At 33.2% G+C, this 20,180-nt stretch overlaps 1 protein-coding gene across 6 annotated transcripts in view; it reads right to left on the reverse strand.

The window, feature by feature from the left end:
* Positions 1–20,180, reverse strand: part of AP3B1 (adaptor related protein complex 3 subunit beta 1) — a 374,259-nt gene that overhangs the window by 144,774 nt on the left and 209,305 nt on the right. For all 6 annotated transcript variants that reach the window (XM_074204381.1, XM_074204379.1, XM_074204375.1 and 3 more), the window contains exon 15: positions 6,744–6,920. In XM_074204381.1, the coding sequence (XP_074060482.1) occupies positions 6,744–6,920 (177 nt within the window). The remainder of the gene's footprint in view (positions 1–6,743; positions 6,921–20,180) is intronic.

The raw sequence follows: 20,180 nt of genomic DNA on the forward strand, positions 1-20,180 counted from the left end.
TTTAGTCCAGGGAGTCAGCCAAGCTCATAGTGAGCCCATGTTATATGCTCTCCCTTTTTCCCCACTCAATAAACTCCAGGATCAAACATAAAATCCTCTGTTTAGCTTTAAAGGACCTTATTAATCTGGCCCTTTCCTACCTTTCCTGTCTTTTTACTCCTCATACCCCATTGCATACTATTCAGTTCAGTCACACTGGCCTCTGTGAGGCTCCCCACACTAGACCAAATCCAAGCATTTTCACTGGCTGTCCCCCATGCTTTGAATTTTCTCCTCCCTCATCCCTCATTCCCATGTCTTGGCTTCCCAGGATTCTTTCAGGTCCTAGCTATAATTCTACCACTACAAGATGCCTGTACCATGCCTTTCCTCAGTTGTTTATCTCTTTATCCTTTATATATGCTATTTGTTGTGGTTTTCATAGTTTCTTCCATTAGAGACTATGAGTTCCTAAAGATAAAAGACCTTTTTTTTTTAATGACCTTCCTGGCACCTCCTGAACTTAACAGAATGTGGCACATAGTAGAGCTTACAGCACATAATGAATGCTCTGACAATGCTGGAAGTTTCTACCTGTGCAGCAGCTCTTTCTCTCCACTCAGACAGCCACAACCCTAGTTCAGGCCATCATCGTCTCTTGCCCAGACTACTGAAATACCACTCTGACTGCTCTCACTGTCTCAAGTCTCTTCTCACTCCAATCAATCAACAATTAATTGAGCTACCAAGATGCTTTATAAAGCATATACCTGACTATGTGCCACTGTGCCCTGCTCAAGTGACTCTCAATTACTTTGAGGATCAAATGGAAACTGTTTGACATTTAAAGTTCTTCACTACCTCAGCCCTTCTTACACCTTACATGTGCAAGCTTTCCAGTTTAGCTACATGTGTCTCCAAAATACCACCCTCCTCTCTCCATCCTCTGCATTAGCCATCCCTCATACCTGTGACACTCTCACCTCCACTTCTCACTTTTCCCAACTTCAAGACATACTTCAAATCCTACAAGACTCTCCTGATCTCCCCCACCTACTAATTCTTTTCTTTGATTACCTTCATATATTCTGTATTTCTCTGGACTATATGGAGATATTTATATATTGTCTTTTTCATTACATTGTAGGCTATTTGACAGGAGTAATATTATTTTCTTGGTTTTTTTGTTTGATTTTTGGTCTCACCAGCACTTGGGGGCAATGCCTGGTGGAAAGCAAATACCTAATAAATCCTTGGTGAATATATAACCTAATTTGTATTTTTTGTATTTTTCCATGCTATCTGATAATATTAAAAATGAATAACATATATATATATATATGATCAACAATAAATAACTCGCTGTCACAGGGAGGAGGGAGGGAAAGAAGGGAAACAGAAAAATGTGGAACAAAATCATTTTTAAAATGAATGGTGAGGAGCAGCTAGGTGGCATAGTGGATAAAGCACTGGCCCTGGAGTCAGGAGTACCTGGGTTCAAATCTGGTCTCAGACACTTGTTAATTATCTAGCTGTGTGGCCTTGGACAAGCCATTTAACCCCATTTGCCTTGCAAAAAAAAAAAAAACCTAAAAAAAAAAAAAAGAATGTTGAAAACCATCTTTACATGTAATCAGAAAAAAATAAAAATAATCAATATAAATATATAAATGGATAAATAAGTAGATGAATAGATGAATAAATAAATAAGCAATGGGCATTAAAAAATTATGAATAGAAAAAATTCCAAAAGGAGACTTGTATGACCTGACAGTAGTTCATACTAAAAAGAAAATAAGCAAGAGCCCACAAACTTAATTGCATTAATTTAATTCTATTAATTATAATGGTTAAGTTTCACCCCATAGAAGATATATTCCTTTTTTGTAAAGGTGGTAAACTACTGTGTTGAATTATTATATACCATAACAGATTTTTTTCAATATGTTGATTCAGCTTACTTCCGTACTTTTTTCCTGACTTGTCTCTTTTCCCCTTAACTACAAGGAATTAATTAATTAATTATTGATTAGTTATGCTCTGGTAAGAGTAAGTGGGCAAGCTACATTTTAAAATAAAAGTAATTTTCAAACAAAATAATAAAAAATTTAAGAATACATTTATTGATTTTTTTAAGTCTACATGAATGAATTTAAAACATAGCTACAGACAGCACAGAAATGTCCACAATAATTCCAAGATAATTAAGTAATAATTTCCAATAAACAGCTCTAGTGCCTAGAGAAACTAGAATAAAAGTAAGTAGCATTTCTCTTTGTTCTAGAGGGGGCTTGCTATTTGAGGGTTTGGTTTTTTTTTTTTTTAGTTTACTGATACCATTTGTTTTTACAACAGTAAAATTCTTCATATGGTCCCATACCTTGCCAACCATAAAAAAAAGTTTAAAGGAAAAATGAGGAAAAACTTTAGCAAAAAGGTCTGAAAATATGTATTGTGTTTCAATCTATGGATCTCTATAAAAGGGTAAGAAATTTCTTCTAATTCTTTTTTTGAGGTCAGACTTGTTCTTAGTAATTCTGCAATACTCACTTTCAGTACTTTAAGACTTCATGTTTTTAAGATCTGCATTCTTTAATCACTGTGATGTTATTTTCTTGCCTCTGCTTATTTTACTTTATATCAGATAATTTAAGTTTTTCATGCTTCTTTACATTTTTCAAATAAATTGTTTCTTACAGTGAAGTAATACTCCTTTACATTTAAGTAACACAATTTATTTAGCCATTCCTCAATGAGAATCTACTTTCTTTAAAATTTTCTGCTTCCATAAAAAGTATAACTACAACTATTTTGGTATATATTGGAAATTTATTCTTATCAATTATGGTAAAGGGTTAATGAACATTTTAGTCACTTTATTTACCTAATTACAATCTGCTTTCCAGAATGGTTATACTGACTCACATCTCCCCTAGCCATGACCTTTCCATAACTCTTAAAACGTTGACTATTCTTTTTGTCCCCCCTCATTCTGACAATTAGTCCAGTGAAAGATGAAAACTCAGGGTTGCTTTAATTAATTTCTCTTTCTACAAAAATTTTTAAAATAAGTCTTTTTTTTTAATATCACCATAATTTCCCCTAGCTGCTCTCACTCACCCCACCTCTTCACAAAGAACTACTCTCTATAGGAATATTTTGTAAAGGCAAAAAAAAAAAAGGAAAAAAAATCAGCACAACTGATCAATACATAGAATAAAATCAGCATACTACACCTGCAAAATGGGGATGGAGAAGAGATAGCAATATAATCTTATATTTTCTCTTTTGAGCTATGCTTGTTCTTTGTAATTTTCCAACGTTCATTTTTACTGGGAGTATTTAATGGCTATTCTTTCTATTTACATCGTGGTAGTCATGGGTTATTTTGTTTGTTTGATTTTTCTATAAATATTTTGGTATATAAGGATATTTTGGTTTTTTTTAATCAATGACTCTTCAAAGCACATGCCTAGTAATGGAATCTCTGAGTCAAAAAGTATGGACATTTTAGTAGTGAGGAGATAGACAGAAAGTAGCAAGATAAGGTAAAAGTTTACTTCAGAGTCTGAGGACTCAGGTCCAAGAATTCATTACCTAAGCTTTTACTACTAAGCTAGGTTGGTCCCTGAAAAGTAGACAAAGTGAAAGTTCATTTATAAAACATGGAAACAGCAAGATTTGGAGCTGTATCACTTCAAGAAAAAGTAGTTAAGTATAGAGAGAAAAAAGAACCCAGGGAAAGGCTAGTGTGAGACCCAACTAAGTCCAATCATCTCAAGAAAATTGAAAGATGAAACTAGAAGGACCATGGAATCTATAGAGGATATATACCAAACTCATAAATGAAATGAACCCACATATCTGTATTCTTAATTCCTCAGTATCTAATATAGTATAAGAGGAAATAAAAATATTTGATGAGTTGAGGAAATCAGGAAAGATGAGAGGAGAACTGAAGAAGTACACATGGAGGAAAACCATGCTGAAGGTGACAATATGAAAGAACCAAAGAATCAATTTTAATGAAGGAGGAGAAGCAGGGAACAAGGCATGGAGGGCGGAAAGAATGGAGGGATGAGGAAGGATTTCTCTCCAATAGAGAGGAGATAAAATTATGACCAAAAAAAGCAATCAGGAAGACATCAGCAACTAATGACTTACATACATTTTATTCACCTTTAAAGCAATCTTTATAAGAGAACAGGCAGATTTTAAGTAAGCAATTTTCTAAAGTAGACAAGAGCTTAAATATTTATAAAAGTGTTTGAGAGGTGTAGACTAGGAAGTCAAGAGGATAGTTAGTTTAACTATCTCTGCGATGCATTTGACAAATTGTCTCATGCTATTCTTAAGGAGAAGACTCAGAAACATAGGTTAGATAATGGGAAAGTTGGATGGATTTCAGAACTAGCTGAAAAACTAGCCAAAGAGTGTTCAGTAATGGCTTTATATCAATTTGGCAAAAGGACTCAAGTAAAAAATAAAAATGAATCTGTTTTTAACTCTACTGCATTATTACCTCCATTAATTAATCAGTCAATAAGAATTTTTAAGAACCTATTTTGTGTCAGGCATTCAGAAAGAGGCAAAAGACAGTTTCTCCTCTCGAGTCTCTACCCGGTATAAATCCAAAGATTGAGACACCAACCCAAAGACCAGCAATATATAAGCTAAACAGGAAGAACATATCAAAAGAGAGGCACTAGAATTAAGAGGGGTTGGGAAAGCTTCCTGTAGAAAATGGGATTTTAGCTTTATTTGAAGAGAAGCTAAGGAAGCAAGGAGGGGAGAGCTTTCCAGGTCTGAAAGGCAAACAGAGAAAAGTCCAGAGCCAAGATGTGGGAGTGTTCAGTTCATGGAATGGATAGGAGGATGATGTGTGGTGATGAAGTCATTTAAGGACAAAGTATTTTCTATAGAGTCCTGGAAAGAAAAGGGAACTACTGGAGTTTCTCGTGCAAGGGTGAGTCCCAAGAGCAGCTTCCCTTCTTTTTCTTTGCTAAGCACTTAATACAATGTGGTGCTTACTTCATAAATGTTTTTCATTCATTCATTCCCATGTTAATAATTTTTTTTTTAGGTTTTTTTGCAAGGCAATGTGGTTACATAGCTTACCCAAGGCCACACAGCTAGGTAATTATTAGTACCCCTGACTCCAAGGCTAGTGCTCTATCCACTGCACCACCTAGCCACCCCCATGTTAATTTTATCAATAACTTGAATAAAAGCACACTTCATTAAACAATTTTCACAGGATACCAAGTTAGATGTATTGCTAATATAATGAGTGTTTGAAACATGGGGCCAAAGTGATTAAGAAGAAGTTTAAAAAGACAACAATGTAAACTTATACTTTGGCTAAAAAAATAAACATCACAAATATGAGGTAGGGGATATATGATCCAAAAGCATTGATTCTAAAAAAAAGACCTGAGAGTTTTAGTAGACTGCAAGCTCAAAGTAAGGCAACCTTGTGATTACAGTAAACAAAAGATAAAGTATACAAAAAGAAGCATAGTACCCAGGACTAGGGAGTTCCCTAGTTCTGCTGCTATATGGGTTGCCAAACCCGAGGCAAGTCATATATCATTCAGTGTTCTAAGCAACTAAAAGTTTGCAAAGACAGTGCTGACTTAGATGGAGTGACTTTCTTCACTTAGGAATTGCATGGCTGAAGCCATACAGGCTCAATCCTAATCTCTATCATATCAAATATTGGTCAAGAATCAATGAATGCCTTGGATCACAATGAATATAGAATCTCTGTACATTATTACTATTACATTTTTATTTGTAGACCATTAAATTATTCATTGCAAGACAAAACTATTTCTGGTTTTAATGAATATAATTATTTTTAATCTTGCTGGTAGGCTATTGTGACAGTTTTAAAGTCAGAGAGCAGAAGTACAACATTTTTAGTAACCAAAAAAAGGGAAGAAGTCATTATAGTTGCAATGTAACTTAATTCTTAGCTTTTTAAGTACATTATAGTTTGAACATTAAGGAATTTGAAAGCTATAATAATATTTTTATCTGTAGATAATTAAACTTAGAGCAAGCATAATTTCGCATCTATTTCTCAATTTTAAAAGAGTGAATCTATTGTTTGAAGAAATAACAAAGAGATCTGAAAATGATTAACTTAATCTATCAACAATAACTTGGAACTTGATAAAATCTAAAATATGGAAATATTTCTAAACAGTAACAAAAGGCTGAATAGAATCATTTTTATAAGCCTTGTGTGCAGGACAACAAAATCATCTTTAATGAAGGAAAAATAACCTCAACAAACATGGGTGAAAATTATACACTAATTTAATAAGCAAAGGAGGACAAGAAAAAAGGCAAATAAAAGACTAAAAAATGGCAACCCAGCATGCTGGATGACCTATGAATAGCTGACAAATAATAGAAAGTTTCTTGGCAAAACAATAACAATGACGATAATAACAGTGATAACTATACTTTCTATAGAGCCTATAAATTTTATTTTTATAATATGACAGAGAATAGGTAATTTGTTGAAGGTTATTAAATATCAGTTATTAAGTATCTGAAATCAGATTTGTCATTAATAAATTAATATCATCAAAGTTGGTCAGTATAGTTTAATTATAGAAGACTTTACATTATCATATTTGATACTCACAACTTTCTATTATGCCATAAATGTCCTACTACATATTTGCATTCCTAATAGAGTGCTGAATAGGAATTTAGAAACATTTCAGAGTTGGATTTTTATAGATTTTTACCTGCTTTGAGTTGGTTAAATACAATTTGGCTCCTAGATTTAAAATTTGCAGTTTGACAAGATCATCCTCATTAGTGAAGTTTTTAGCCATCTTCCTCAAGACATCAGGAGCAATTTTAGGAACACGTTCACAATTCTCCCCAATTAGCCAAAGAATACTTGCTCTAGCTACAGGAACCTAAAAAAAGGAATGATAATGACAGATTGTTAAAAATAAACAGGCATATTATTTTAAATATTTATTCAGAATTAGGTATGTTACATAAGTTCATATGCTCTAGGAATGGGTCCACATTTAAGTACTGCTGTTGCTTTTAAACTGTGATTGCTGGAGTGGCTAGGTGGTGCAGTGGATAGAGCACTGGCCCTAGAGTAAGGAGTACCTCAGTTCAAATCGGGCCTCAGACGCTTAATAATTACCTAGCTGTGTGGCCTTGGGCAAGCAGCTTAACCCCATTTGCCTTGCAAAAAAAACCCTAAAATTAAAAAAAAAAAAAAAAACTCAACTGTGATTGCCACAATTCATTTCATAATGTTTGGTGTGTGGTTTCTATCATCTTACTTATTATGCATATAAGGAGATGTCTACCTCTCAGAATTCTATAAGCACAAACACTATCTTTCCACTAGGGAATGCAAAGGTATTGATATTGCTTAATAGAAATAAATACATTTATATGCACCTCTATGTTTAGTTTTAGGCAAAATTAAGGACTAGCTCTCTAATTCCCAAACCCATTAGAATCTTTATATATTGTCACTTTGTTCACCCACCATTGTGGAAAATGCATTAGGATTCATCTAATACCACTAGCAGGTGGTCTTTGATCCTTGCTTAAAAAAAATAATTCAAAACCATTTTCTCCTTGTACTTGCCAGGCAATATAGAGGAACTCCTGGAAAGACTTGTGTCCATGTTCATTGGTTATTATCTCATATATTTATGTATAATTGTTCCCTGCTTTCCTTTGCTTTCACTATTAAAACAAGTCAAGAAGTTCTCCCCCTGCTTCTTCAAATATAAATTCAGAGGTAAGTGCATACTTGGGATGATATATTAGATTCTCAACATCTCCTTTGTTAGCAAAGTTTCAGTATATTGAGAAACATTCCATTCCTACATGCTTTCAACCTAAGAGCTCAAAAATCCCAAAGCACTGCGTAGGTTACAAATAGCAACTTGTTGCCCACCAGTCTCCATCCCAGAAACCCTCAAAAGAAGGAAGTTTTTTCCAAAATCAATCAATAATGGAACTTTTCCTGTATTAAAAGGAAAAATAGGAAAACATATTTGAGGGAACTATCTGCCACATCATTACTCCAAACTGGCTGGAGATATGGAGCTTATCCCTCCAATTTCCAGTCAATAGAATATTATGAAGAATATCTATTAATCGCTTTCCTTATGGCATTTAAATTTTATGCATGGGCTTTCTTTTCCTTTCTGTAGAGCTTACTACATAATCATTCAATCAATGAGGCCTCTGCCTACAAATAATGTCAAATGAAGGAAATGAAATCAAAGCTCAAAACTGATCAAATCTCCTCATTCTAATACTCTTCAAATTCATACAGAGAATCTATTTTAAATGGCTCTATATTAAATATTTATATTGAATAAACTGAAATTTTGCTACCACCTTGTCCTCAGGGTCAGTGCCTTAGGAAAGCTGTAGAGATGAAACTTCCCTATGATGAGATCTACTTAGTACTTTAATATTTTAATCCCAAAGGATGTGCTCTAGAAGATCACCTTATTGATCACAAACATAAAGTGTTACATAGCTAAATTCCAATGTGTACTAATACACAATCCTAGGCTTAAAGGGTGAGAATTATATATTTTCTTAAATTAGTACAAAGAATAAAATTTTAAAAAATGCTTTAAGCATGCTGATATGAAAGGAAATTGCTATATGAATACTAAATAAAAAAGTTTCAAATGTCATCTGAAATCTATTCATGCAATACGATAAAACTGATACAATTACCATACACTGAATTCATAAGAGAAAGAGGTTATTTCTAATGTTCCAAAGGCTACACCACATTAAGACCTTACTCCCAATCTATTATTTTAAATTGGGCTAAAGAATAGTAATTGAGTGGTACATTAAATTTTCCAGTGTGAAAGCTGTTCAAGTTGCCTGACACACTGAAGTCTCTCTAAATAAGAGTATACGGACAGCTTCTCATTTCTGTTGCACTAGATCTATTTTCTTATATGCTAGTTTTAAAAATTAAAATTCTATGACATAGCACCACCTGCACCTCCCCAACACTGGGTAATTTTCTTCTAAAAATCACCATCTATACATTATCTATACATTTTTTAGATAGCTTGCCTCCCCCCAAAAAGGTCTCAAACAGAAATTGCAACTATTTATGAATATGGAATAATCTCATTCTTTTGTTTTTATGAGAATACTAAGTTTTAAATAGAAATGAACATGAAGTGTGTCCATATACATGGAGTGTGTCTATACTTATTGAATAAATATAAGAATAATATCAAAGTTTCATGATAACATGTATCACCGTGGAGACTGGTTAATTAAAACATACAACTTAGTGATATTTGGAGGTATTTTAAAATATGTATAAATGGAGCAGATAAATGCCTTCTTCAACAGAGATCAATGATAACTGGGGAATATCTGAATTGTACATTTTTTTAGAAGAGTGAATCTAATGAGCAGTAGAAGAGAATATGAACAACATGATAATTCCCTATGATTAGAATTGCTTGCTGTGGGAATTGTAGATTATTTTCCAACTTTGGCTTAAGAGTTTAAGTCTCTCAGTCCTCAACCCAATCCTGAGTATGATATTATGTCCACTTTTCTTGTAGAATTCAAAACCAATGAAAAATCAGCAAATAAGAAAAGTAGCCTCTTTTCATTCTCCACAGTCTTTTCAATCACAATATAAGTGGGGACCTTGAACTAGAAAAAAATACACAGGAAATCATCCTTTCATTATGTAGTCCTGCTTTGCATTCTCTTCAAAGGCAAACAGGACTGTCAATTACTCTGCCTGGTTCTTTATTCTCAATGCCCCGAGCAAGTGGGTAAGTGCACTTTTCAGACCCTGGATGATAAGGCAGTTTCCGTTGCCATTTTAACCCATTAAAAGTTGCCAGCAAAAAGGAACAATGATGTCTGAACTGTTCACGGCAGGTACAGAAAGCCATCTAGAAAGAGGAGTTCAATTTAAAAGCTATCGAGTTTCAACAATATGCTGATTTCACCATGTAGTGTTCTAAAATAAATCTCACCAAAAGCATTTTTATTTACCTAAATTTGTGAAAGTAATCTGCAGGCATATTAGCAAGCAACAGATAGATAACAAATTAGATCTAATGTTTTTGTACTCAGACCCAAATATACTTTAAAACTAGACAAACAAATGAGTAGCAGAGTGGAGAGGAACCAGTGTAACAACAGGCTATTAGTAAAACACCTGGGCAAAAAGTACTCCAAGGGCTATTTCAATGTTACTGAATGATCTTTTACACACTAACACCTTTCAAGGGCTCTTTGATAGTATGAAATCCCCATCTGTGCATTCAAACATTAGGTAAAGTCTTATTTAAGGAATTTTCTGATGTTTTTATCTCAGAAGAGGCCCAATTCAAATGTGGTATTTACATGTATAAACTACTCCAAAAAATGAAATATCCAAATAAAAATAAATAAGTGAATGGATTCTTACCATAAGAATTTAAAATTAGAATTAATTATGTTTTAATATAAGATTTTAACCGCAGAATTTTATCAAGCAAATATTTATTTAATAACTATCTAAGGGGTCCAAAGTAATATCTTAAAAGTTTGCTCTATAAAGCATTTTAAGGACAAAGAGGAAAATCAGAAGAAAACAAACTATCATTAACATTTGTTTTATTTTTTTAAGTTTTAGTGATGCCTTTTCATTTTATATAGCTCCCTCCACTCTCCTATAAATTTCCTTCCCCTCCCTCCAATGCACCAAGAATCCTCTATCAAACAACAAAGCAATCTGCCAAATTCAATGGTTAGTCAATAATTGTTTCCATTTTTAAGAATATTTTATTTCTTTTTTAATTACATGTAAAGAAAGTTTTCAACATTCATTTTTGTAAAATTTTGAGTCTCGATTTTTTCTGTCCCTCTCTTTCCTTCCCAAGACAGCAAAAGTTACACATGTTAAACAAACTTCCATATTAGTCATGTTGTGAAAGAATCAAAAGAAAAGCTCAAGAAATTTAAAAATTCAGAAAAGTGAAATTTTAAAAAGTAAAAAATAGTATGCATGCAGATTCCATGCTTCTTTTTCTAGATGTGGATGGCATTTTTCCCCATTCCAAATCTTTAAGAATTGTCTTTATTACTAAGAAGAGTTAAGTCTGTCATAGCTGATCATCTTAGTGTTGTTCTTACTATGTAAATTTTCTTGCTATCACTAGCATTGCAAAGAATATTTTGATATATACCTTGGGAAACTCAGTCCTTCTTGAGATATATGCTCTGTGGTACAGTCTTTAGTTCAAATTGTAGGTAAATATATATTTGGTACCTTTTTGTATATAGAGTTATTTAAAATAAACACTCCAGGGCAGGAGCTCTTAACACTTTTTTTTTTTTTGGCTATTCTGGAAACCTTTGGCAGGCTGTGGATGCCTTCTCAAACCAAAGTTTTTAAATGCATAAAATTCATAGAACTACAAAGGAAATCAATTTTATTGAAATAAAGATACAATTGTTTTTCCTACCAAGTTCATCAAAACCCCTGTAACCCAGCCCCAGACCCCTTGTGGATTCTAAATTAAAAACCTCCATTCTAGGTCTACTTTATTTTGACATTTGTCATAAGTCCAATTTACTATAACATATTAGATAAAATTTCAAAACTGACTGGGACAAAAATGTTTTTCCTTGATCAATTTAATTATCTAGATAATTCATCAGAAATATCCCTCAAAGAAAATGAAAGGGCTAGATTTAACAACTTTTTTAATTACTGGAGAACAGATATACAAACCTCAACAGAATAAAATAAAACGCTGACCTGAAACCATTAAAATAAAAATCTAAGAAGAATCACTGGGAAGTCTTAGAATTGGATTAAAAACCTTAACTTTCAAAAATCTAAGATGGAGAAAATGTGACTGAATGTCAGTTTGTCTGGAAAAAAAATCTTAGGGGGAAATGCAGGGGGGAAATGATATGTGATCTTAGGAGAAATGGAGAGGAATAATATGTGGATTAAAGTATATGATGGTTCTTCAATATTTGGACTTTTGAGTGACTGCCAGATTTAAACAATGGTGAGCAAAATAGTAAACAGGCTTTGAATCATTATCTTCTATAGCATTGCAATAATAGGTTGAAGGCATCAAAGATGTGTAGAGTAGAAAAGACTTAAAAGAACATGACAGGCACCATCAAGTATTTGAATATTCATAACTGAAAAGAGTAATTAGAAAACTTGGGGGGGGCATCAGTAAAATTAGGAGCAATGTGTGAAAAGTGAAGTAGATATGACTTGTTAAAAGGAAAATCCTCAAGATAGGGCTGTACTAATGTGAAATGAGTTGCAATAGGATTAGAGTTAAAAGTAGGGCTTTTGGTACCTGGGTTAAGTGAAAAGTTGAAGGACATCTCAAAGAAAGAGCATAAGGCTGTCACAGATGAGTGACTGCTCCTAGGGGAGTAAATATAGCAATACTAGATTGGGAAAAAATTTCACCCAGCATGCAGAAATATCACAGGATCTCACCACTGCTACACAGTGGCTTTTCCTTCATTATGTCAAGGGATGGATTTTGTGTAATCCACTGGTAGCTGAATATAATAACAGAGGAAGGGCTAGCTATCCTTCAGAGAGCAAAATCCCAAATATCACATAGTCCCGACTCTCACTTTCCAAATTCTGGAAAGAGGTGAGGTACAACAAAGTCGAGGAAGATACGCCAGTGGTCATCTAAGCAGCCAGCAGAAAGGAATTAATTCCTGGGAGAACAGCTGCAAGTAGGGTGAAAAGGTTCTGAGTATGGTGGAAAGGACACATTGGAAGAAAATTGTGACATTCAAGTTTCATTAATGAAAATATTCTTTTCTAGAAAATAAATTAAGAATCTAAGTACCAGGCAGCTAGGTGGCGCAGTGGATAGAGCACTGGCCCTGGAATCAGGAGTATCTGAGTTCAAATCCAGCCTCAGACACTTAATAATTACCTGGCTGTGTGGCCTTGGGCAAGCCACTTAACCCCACTGCTTAGCAAAAAAAAAAAAAAAAAAAAAGAATGTAAGTACCAATTTCAGTAAACAAACAGAAACAAAATTATTTCTTGAGGGCTTTTTTTCCCTAATTAAGGAAAAAACTTATTCTCAATCCCAAATTAGCTATGCTTTCACATTATATTCTTAAACTGTCAAGTTTATTTTCAAAAATAATGGAAACAGAAATAAGATCAGTCCTTCAAAAAATCAACTATGATCAATCTGATCAACTATGACAGACTTGATCATTTCTGCAGTACAATAGTCAAAGACAATACTTAAAGACTTGTGATGGAGAATATCATCCATATCCAGAGAAGGAATTGTGGAGTTTAATTTGAAGACCAAAACTTTACTATTTTCAATTTTTTAAAAGGTTATTTTATGAATTTTTTCCTCTTCCAATTGGTTATGATTCTTCTTTCACAACATGAATAATATAGATCTATGTCTAGCATGAATATAGATGTAGAGCCTATATTACATTGCTTTCCATCATGGGTAAGGGGGAGGTAAGGGAGAAAAATTTTTTTAAATGATTGCTGAAAACTATTGTTACAAGTAGATAGGAAAAATAAAGAAAAAAAGAAATTTGCAGGAAAAAATAAATAAAAATGGAAAGCAGAATAAAAAATAATCACCATCCTATTGAAAATCTACAGGTACAATAACTAAGTTTATCAACTGGTGCGACCATCAACAAGTCTCTTAATTTCATGGCGCCTTCAGGATTTATGTCTTCTAAGATCTCTTCCTAGCTCTAAACCTATGGTCCTAATCAAATTGTTCATGTCAGAGAGAAGATTAAATAAAAACTATCCTGAAAAGCAGACACAAATCTTTTGAAAATATTTTAAAAAACATTTTACAGAAATAATCATGTTGGACTTAACTTTTTTTAGCCTGATACATCAAGCTACTTTAAATAGTTTCTTAGGATATTTCAGAAGAGTAAGTAAATTTTAGACTGCATGAAACTTCAGAGAAACACTACTATAAAAGAAAATTCTTCCTGGATATAGGGTCCATTAGGTACCTTATCACTGAAAATGACAATCTCATCAGCCTAAAAAAGTGAAATTTATAACAACATTAATAAAACAAATGTGGGCATCAATTTATTTTCTTTTTTTTTTTTAAGGTTTTTGCTAGGCAATGGAGCTAAGTGGCTTGCCCAAGGCCACACAGCCAGGTAATTATTAAGTGTCTGAGACCGGATTTGAACCCAGGTACTCCTGACTCCAGGGCCAGTGCTCTATCCACCGCACCACCTAGCCGCCCCTTTTGGGCAGCAAAATGAAGAGCACACCTCAACATACTAAATACAACCAAAGAAGTGATTTTGAAAACTTTACAAAAGATTTTCTTTTATTTTTAACAATATGAGTATTTGTTTTACTTTAACAACTTTGGCCTTCAAATTTCCTAAAATTCTTAGACCGAAATTACCTAATTTGGTTACATTCATTTGAATGACTAGCACACTAATTCTTTCTGAATACCACCCCCTTCAGTGTGTTTGCCCTCCTATATAGCACACTAATCCTGATAGCATCTGATTTGATGTCTCTAAATAATATTTGAAGCCACACTCCTTCAGACCAATTCCTCCTTTCTAATCAAGAAAAATATTCTAATAAAACTATTTAATAAAGTGACTCATCTAACAATATATACAACTTTCTGTGTATTTGTAGTTTCCCTATTGTTCTGTTTTGTTAGAGAAATATATATTTCATGATCTATTCTCTGGGATTTTCATTCTTTCACTTAAGAGTTCAATTTTCTCTTAGTCATTTTTTAATTTATACAATGGATATCATGGGGGATACTTTACTCTTGATTCCACTCATTTTGATTTGAATAAATTCATACAGATCTGACATATCTTTGAACTATCTTTACTTCTTACAATATTTTATTACATTCTTTTGTCATGGGAGTTTTTCCCAGTCACTCTTCCCCAATCAATGTCTCTCCACCTTGTTTCCAATTCTTTACTACTTATTGCAGAGTCCAGCTATGAACACTTTGGTATACCTAAGGCCTGTTTGTCTTTGAGATCCTTGCATATATTAGTCCTAGTGGGATCTGAGAGAATTTTGAAGAACTAGAACATTAGGAAGATCATTTCAAAGCTATGAAGTAAAAAAAGTATGAAGTGATGTTTTTTTTAAATGTTATCTTTGACTTTATTTAGCTTTAAATCTGGAACCACAGATCAGAATTTCCTCTAACTCCTGGACAAAGAAAAAATATGATTATTAATCATCAGCAAAAAATTACAATACACTCCCACAAACTTCCTGAGACTGACATCCTGATTTAAAAATACTTTACAGAGAGTCAGATATAATGGCCAGAATTAGCTACAAGGCAATTTTTAAAATATATTTAGCTGTTATGGGGGGGTGAGGCAGGGGAAGGGTGGAGATCTGTGTGTGTTGAGGTCAGGGAAGACATAATGGATGCTTATACTTGCAGAATAGTACATTAGTATTTTTGAGCCATCCACTTGAAATTTTGCATTTTGAAGAAAGTTTTCAAAAAATCCAGTATTATATTTAGACCCTAAAACTATTAAATGTCTTCCTCAAGAGATATTAAATTCAAGCATTCAATAAGCATCTTCTATGTACAGTGCCCTTGGCTAAATGATGTGGATAAAGATGAAAACAGATGTTTTCTACTCTAAAGAAAGTTATAAATCAAATGGTAACATACAATATACCTACAGGTAAGTTAGACTGAAATGAGGTAGAATGTGCTGGGACAAAAGACAGTTCTAAACAAAACAGTATTAAGAGTAAGAGATCATACCAAGCCTAAAGGAGAAGGGTTGATCATCAAAGAAGAGGTAGCATCTAAATTAATTCTGGAAAGGATGGAATTGAACAGACATGATGGCCAAGTAATGCTCCAGGAAGGGGAGAATAACTGGGCAAATGCAGAGAGGTAGAAGACTGTCCAGTTCCACCTCATGACATGTATACTATAGTTTTAATCTATAGAATGTTGTTTGGTTGTGTGCTTCAGTTTTTAACGATGTTTATATTGTATAGATGAAAATTAACATCTTTTAAACTATTTCCACACAGCATGTCAACTTTTTTATACAACCAAGACATATCAACAAAATATTTGGGGCATGTCCCTTCATGGATTCAGATAGTCTTTTGGTTAATTTGATACAGCTGGAAAAAGTTCTGAATTTGGAATTGAAGGTATTCCTATCTTTTTCTTCAAAACATGCTTCAAAAAAAAAAAAAAAAAACATGCTTCAGATGCCAGTTCTAATAGTCCTTTCCTAGTCTGCTGACCATCTCTTGAAATTATTTCATATAACTATATTCACTTATCTTCAAAGCATGGTTCAGGTACCAGCTCCAATAGTCCTTTCATAGTCTGTCCACCACTTCTTGAAATTATTTTGTACAAATGTTGTATTCAATTATCTTTTTTAAGTGGATCCCCATCCTAGCTCCTAGAAGATTAAAGGATGTTTCATTTTTTTCTATCCCCTAGCCCCACCCCCAAAACCATAAAAATCCCTTCCATGGAACACCTGCTTGATGAGCACTGAATTTATTACCACTACAAAACCAAGATGAATCTACAACTTCTTATATAGAGCCAGCGAAAACATTAAATATGGGTCATTCTACTAATATGAGCAATATTTAATAAGAAGCTATGTCATATATATAAATATTAATAACTATCTTGTTTTTAAGTATTGTTTTTTATTATTTTACCTGGTTATCAGGAGGTTTTAGTTGGTGGGACGTTTAAGGTTGAAAACTGAACCTAAGAGCAATCATTTTGGTCTCCACTGAATTCTCTCTAAAAATAATAGCATTTTAGGGAAACTGATAGATTTACTGTGACAGTCAGGCAGTTTTGTAGTTTATGTGTCAATTTCCTTAGTCTTAGACATGTAATATGGAATAACTCTCAGACTGACCAACTAAAATATCTTTGTTATTACTACTTTTAAAGATACTTAACATTGAAAATAAAGAAATGTGAATTCATTGCTCTAATTACTCCAATAGTAGAGTTAATAATACAGCCTTGCCTTTCCCTTCTGGGTTGTCTCTATTCCTGTATCCTCCTGTAAATTCTCCAGGGAATCCACTGAGGGTCTTTCAAATCTCTTGAGATTATGTAAATACACTACATCATGTGGACTATATATGGGTTATCCTTCACTCTTATGACCAAGTCCACATCATTTTCAGGTTATGCAACCCACTGAGCAAACCTTTATACTGTCCATCACATGTAATTCTTCAGTGATATTTTCTGGTCCACCAATGTTTTATTTTCAATTTAATGTAAAAACAAGTTTTAACATATTTTTATTAAAAAAATATTTTAAGGATCAAACTCTCTCCCTTCTTCTGTCCCAATTTGACATAACACCACCAACCCCTGCAACATACACACACATACACACACACACACACACACACACACACACACACACACACACACACCAGAAAACCAGAAAAAATAAAGTGAAAAACAGCTTCAATCTACATTCTGACTTCACTGCTTCTTTCTATGGAGGTAGATAGTATTTTTCATCTTAAGTCCTTCAGAAGTGTCTTGGATCTTTGTATTGCTGAGAATAGATAAGTTATTCCCAGTTAATCACTGCAAAATATTACTATTAGTGTGTAGAATGTTCTCTGGTTCTACTTAGTTCTTTCTGCATCAATTCAGGAAAATCTTTCCAGATTTTTCTGAAAGCATGCAGTTCTTCAATTCTTGTAGTAGAATAGTATTCCATTACAATTATATACCACAACTTGTTCCATCATTCCCCATTATGGGCTTCCTCTCAATTTCCAAATCTTTGCCTCCACAAAATGAGCTGCTCTAATTTTTTTTTAAAAAACAAATGTGCCCCCCCCTTTAGATCTCTTTGTTCTTACTACTTTGGGATATAGGCTTAGTAGTGACCTTGCTGGATCAAGGGGAATACATAGTTTTAGAATCCTATGGGCATAGTTCCAAATTACTCTCCAGAATTGTTGGACCAGTTCACAACTCCACTAATTGAGTATATGGCAATCTTTACAGACTGTGAAGTCATTAAGTTAAAATAACAACAAAAGGGTAGATTTTTATTTTGAGGAAAAGCTTAGTACTTAAAAGTACTTCTTGGACTCTATTATAGACATGTTTCTTGGAAGTAGCAAACATCTCTAATGAAAATATTTCCCTGCTTTGAATCTTGTTTGATATTAAAAAAGAGGATTAAATAAAATTATCTCTATTATCACATCATTCAAAGAATCCTATAAGATTTTTTTTTAGATTTTTCAAGGCAATGAGGTTAAGTGGCTTGCTCAAGACCACAGGGCTAGGTAATTAAGTGTCTGAGGCCAGATTTGAACTCAGGTACTCCTGACTCCAAGGTCATTGCTCTATCCACACCTAGCCGCCCCCTTATAAGATTTTAATGCATTCATTGGAGAAATATTGTTAGAGTATCAACTTTAAGAAGGACTTCTAATTTTAGCAAATCTACTGTTATTTTATAGTGAAACACTAAGCATTGTGGGAGCTTATATTCATTAAATCTTGCAGTCAATTGTGTTATAATAAAGATGTTGTCAATGAAACCTATTCCCCAGTAGACAAAAGATCAAAGGACACGAAAAAATTATTTTTTTAAAAAAAAGTTTTCAAAATTAACAATTATATGAAAAATTTCTTCAAATCAGTAATATTGGAAATAGAAATTTTAAAACCTCTGAGGCTTCTACCTTATACCTAACGAATTATCAAAGACAGGAATAGTCAATGTTGGAGTACCATCAGAAAGATTAGATTATTAATAATAGTATTGATGGAGCTGAAAATTGGTAAAAAATTTTTTGAAAGCAATTCGGAATTTTTTTAATATGACAAAAAATATTCATCTGTTGACCCTGAGATCTCATTGTTAGGTACAGACCTCAAAGGAGATTAAATATAAAAAAAGGGTCCATATGCTGCAAAATATTCAAAAGGAAATGTTTTGTAGTAAGCCAAGAACTAAAAACAAAATAGTAACCATCCAGTACACAAAGAATGATTGAATTAAAAGAAATGAAGACTCTTAATTCAGAACAGCAATGAAAATAATTGCATGAATTTGTTAATATGAAGTAGGCAGAAACAGAAAAGCAAAAATAACAATGATTAGTATTATATAAACAGAAAGAACAGAAAACAAAAACAGAATGCTGTATAATAATTACAAAGACCAAGCTTGGCTCTAAAAAAGACTTGAAAAAATGTGATTCTTTCATTGAAAAGGTGGACAATTTGGGGATGTGAATTACTGAATAATCTGTAGAAACAGATGACTTACTGGTTGGTTCTGTCAAACTTTCTTTCCCCTTTTTCTCTTTAAAAATTTTTTATTATAAAGGACAGCTTTCTGGGAAGAGGAAAAAGGAAATTGACGTTTTCAAAAAAAAAAATGATTTCAAGCAAAAGACAAGATTAAAAAACAAGATTAAATCTAAGATAGGAGCCTGATTCTTCTAAAACCACTTCAGAGATGCTCTCCATATAGATTATGCTCAGAAATATTTTTAGGCATTTATAATTAAGCAAATGCATCATCAATACTTTCTAGCTTCTTGATTCACTTATAATTTTTTTCTAATAATGTCTGAGGTTTTCATCCCTCAGTAAGTTTTATATCTTTCTCTCTTGAAAATCAAACATTTAAAGTCCTCAGAACTGTTCTAATTCATTTCAAGTCCAAATGTTCTTCTCTTCATTTTCCTCAGGACCATCACCAAGTTTTCATAAAGCACTCTAGAGACAGTGATGCTAAATTACAAATTTGGGGGCTTCATTGATATTAATAAAAATAATTTGTTTTTAAAAATCTTTATAGATCCTTCCCATTTCAGTCTTAAATCCTCTCAGAACAATCTGGTTCAGTTGGATTTCTTACCCGGATTTCAAAAATCTTGTTTCTCTTTTCTCTGTTTCTAACTTTTTTATTAAGGAAATCTTTCATGGAGCAAGGGCATGCTACCTACGAATACCATTTCATTCTACTTGGAAACGAGATGTTTGGTCAAGATGTGCTTCTTGGAGAACCTCCAAGGCTTTGTTGATTTTGGTTCTATAGGACCTCCCCCATGCCTATATTTGCACTGAAAT

Source organism: Macrotis lagotis, chromosome X (assembly GCF_037893015.1).
Source record: "Macrotis lagotis isolate mMagLag1 chromosome X, bilby.v1.9.chrom.fasta, whole genome shotgun sequence".
In the NCBI taxonomy this organism is placed as follows: domain Eukaryota; kingdom Metazoa; phylum Chordata; class Mammalia; order Peramelemorphia; family Peramelidae; genus Macrotis; species Macrotis lagotis.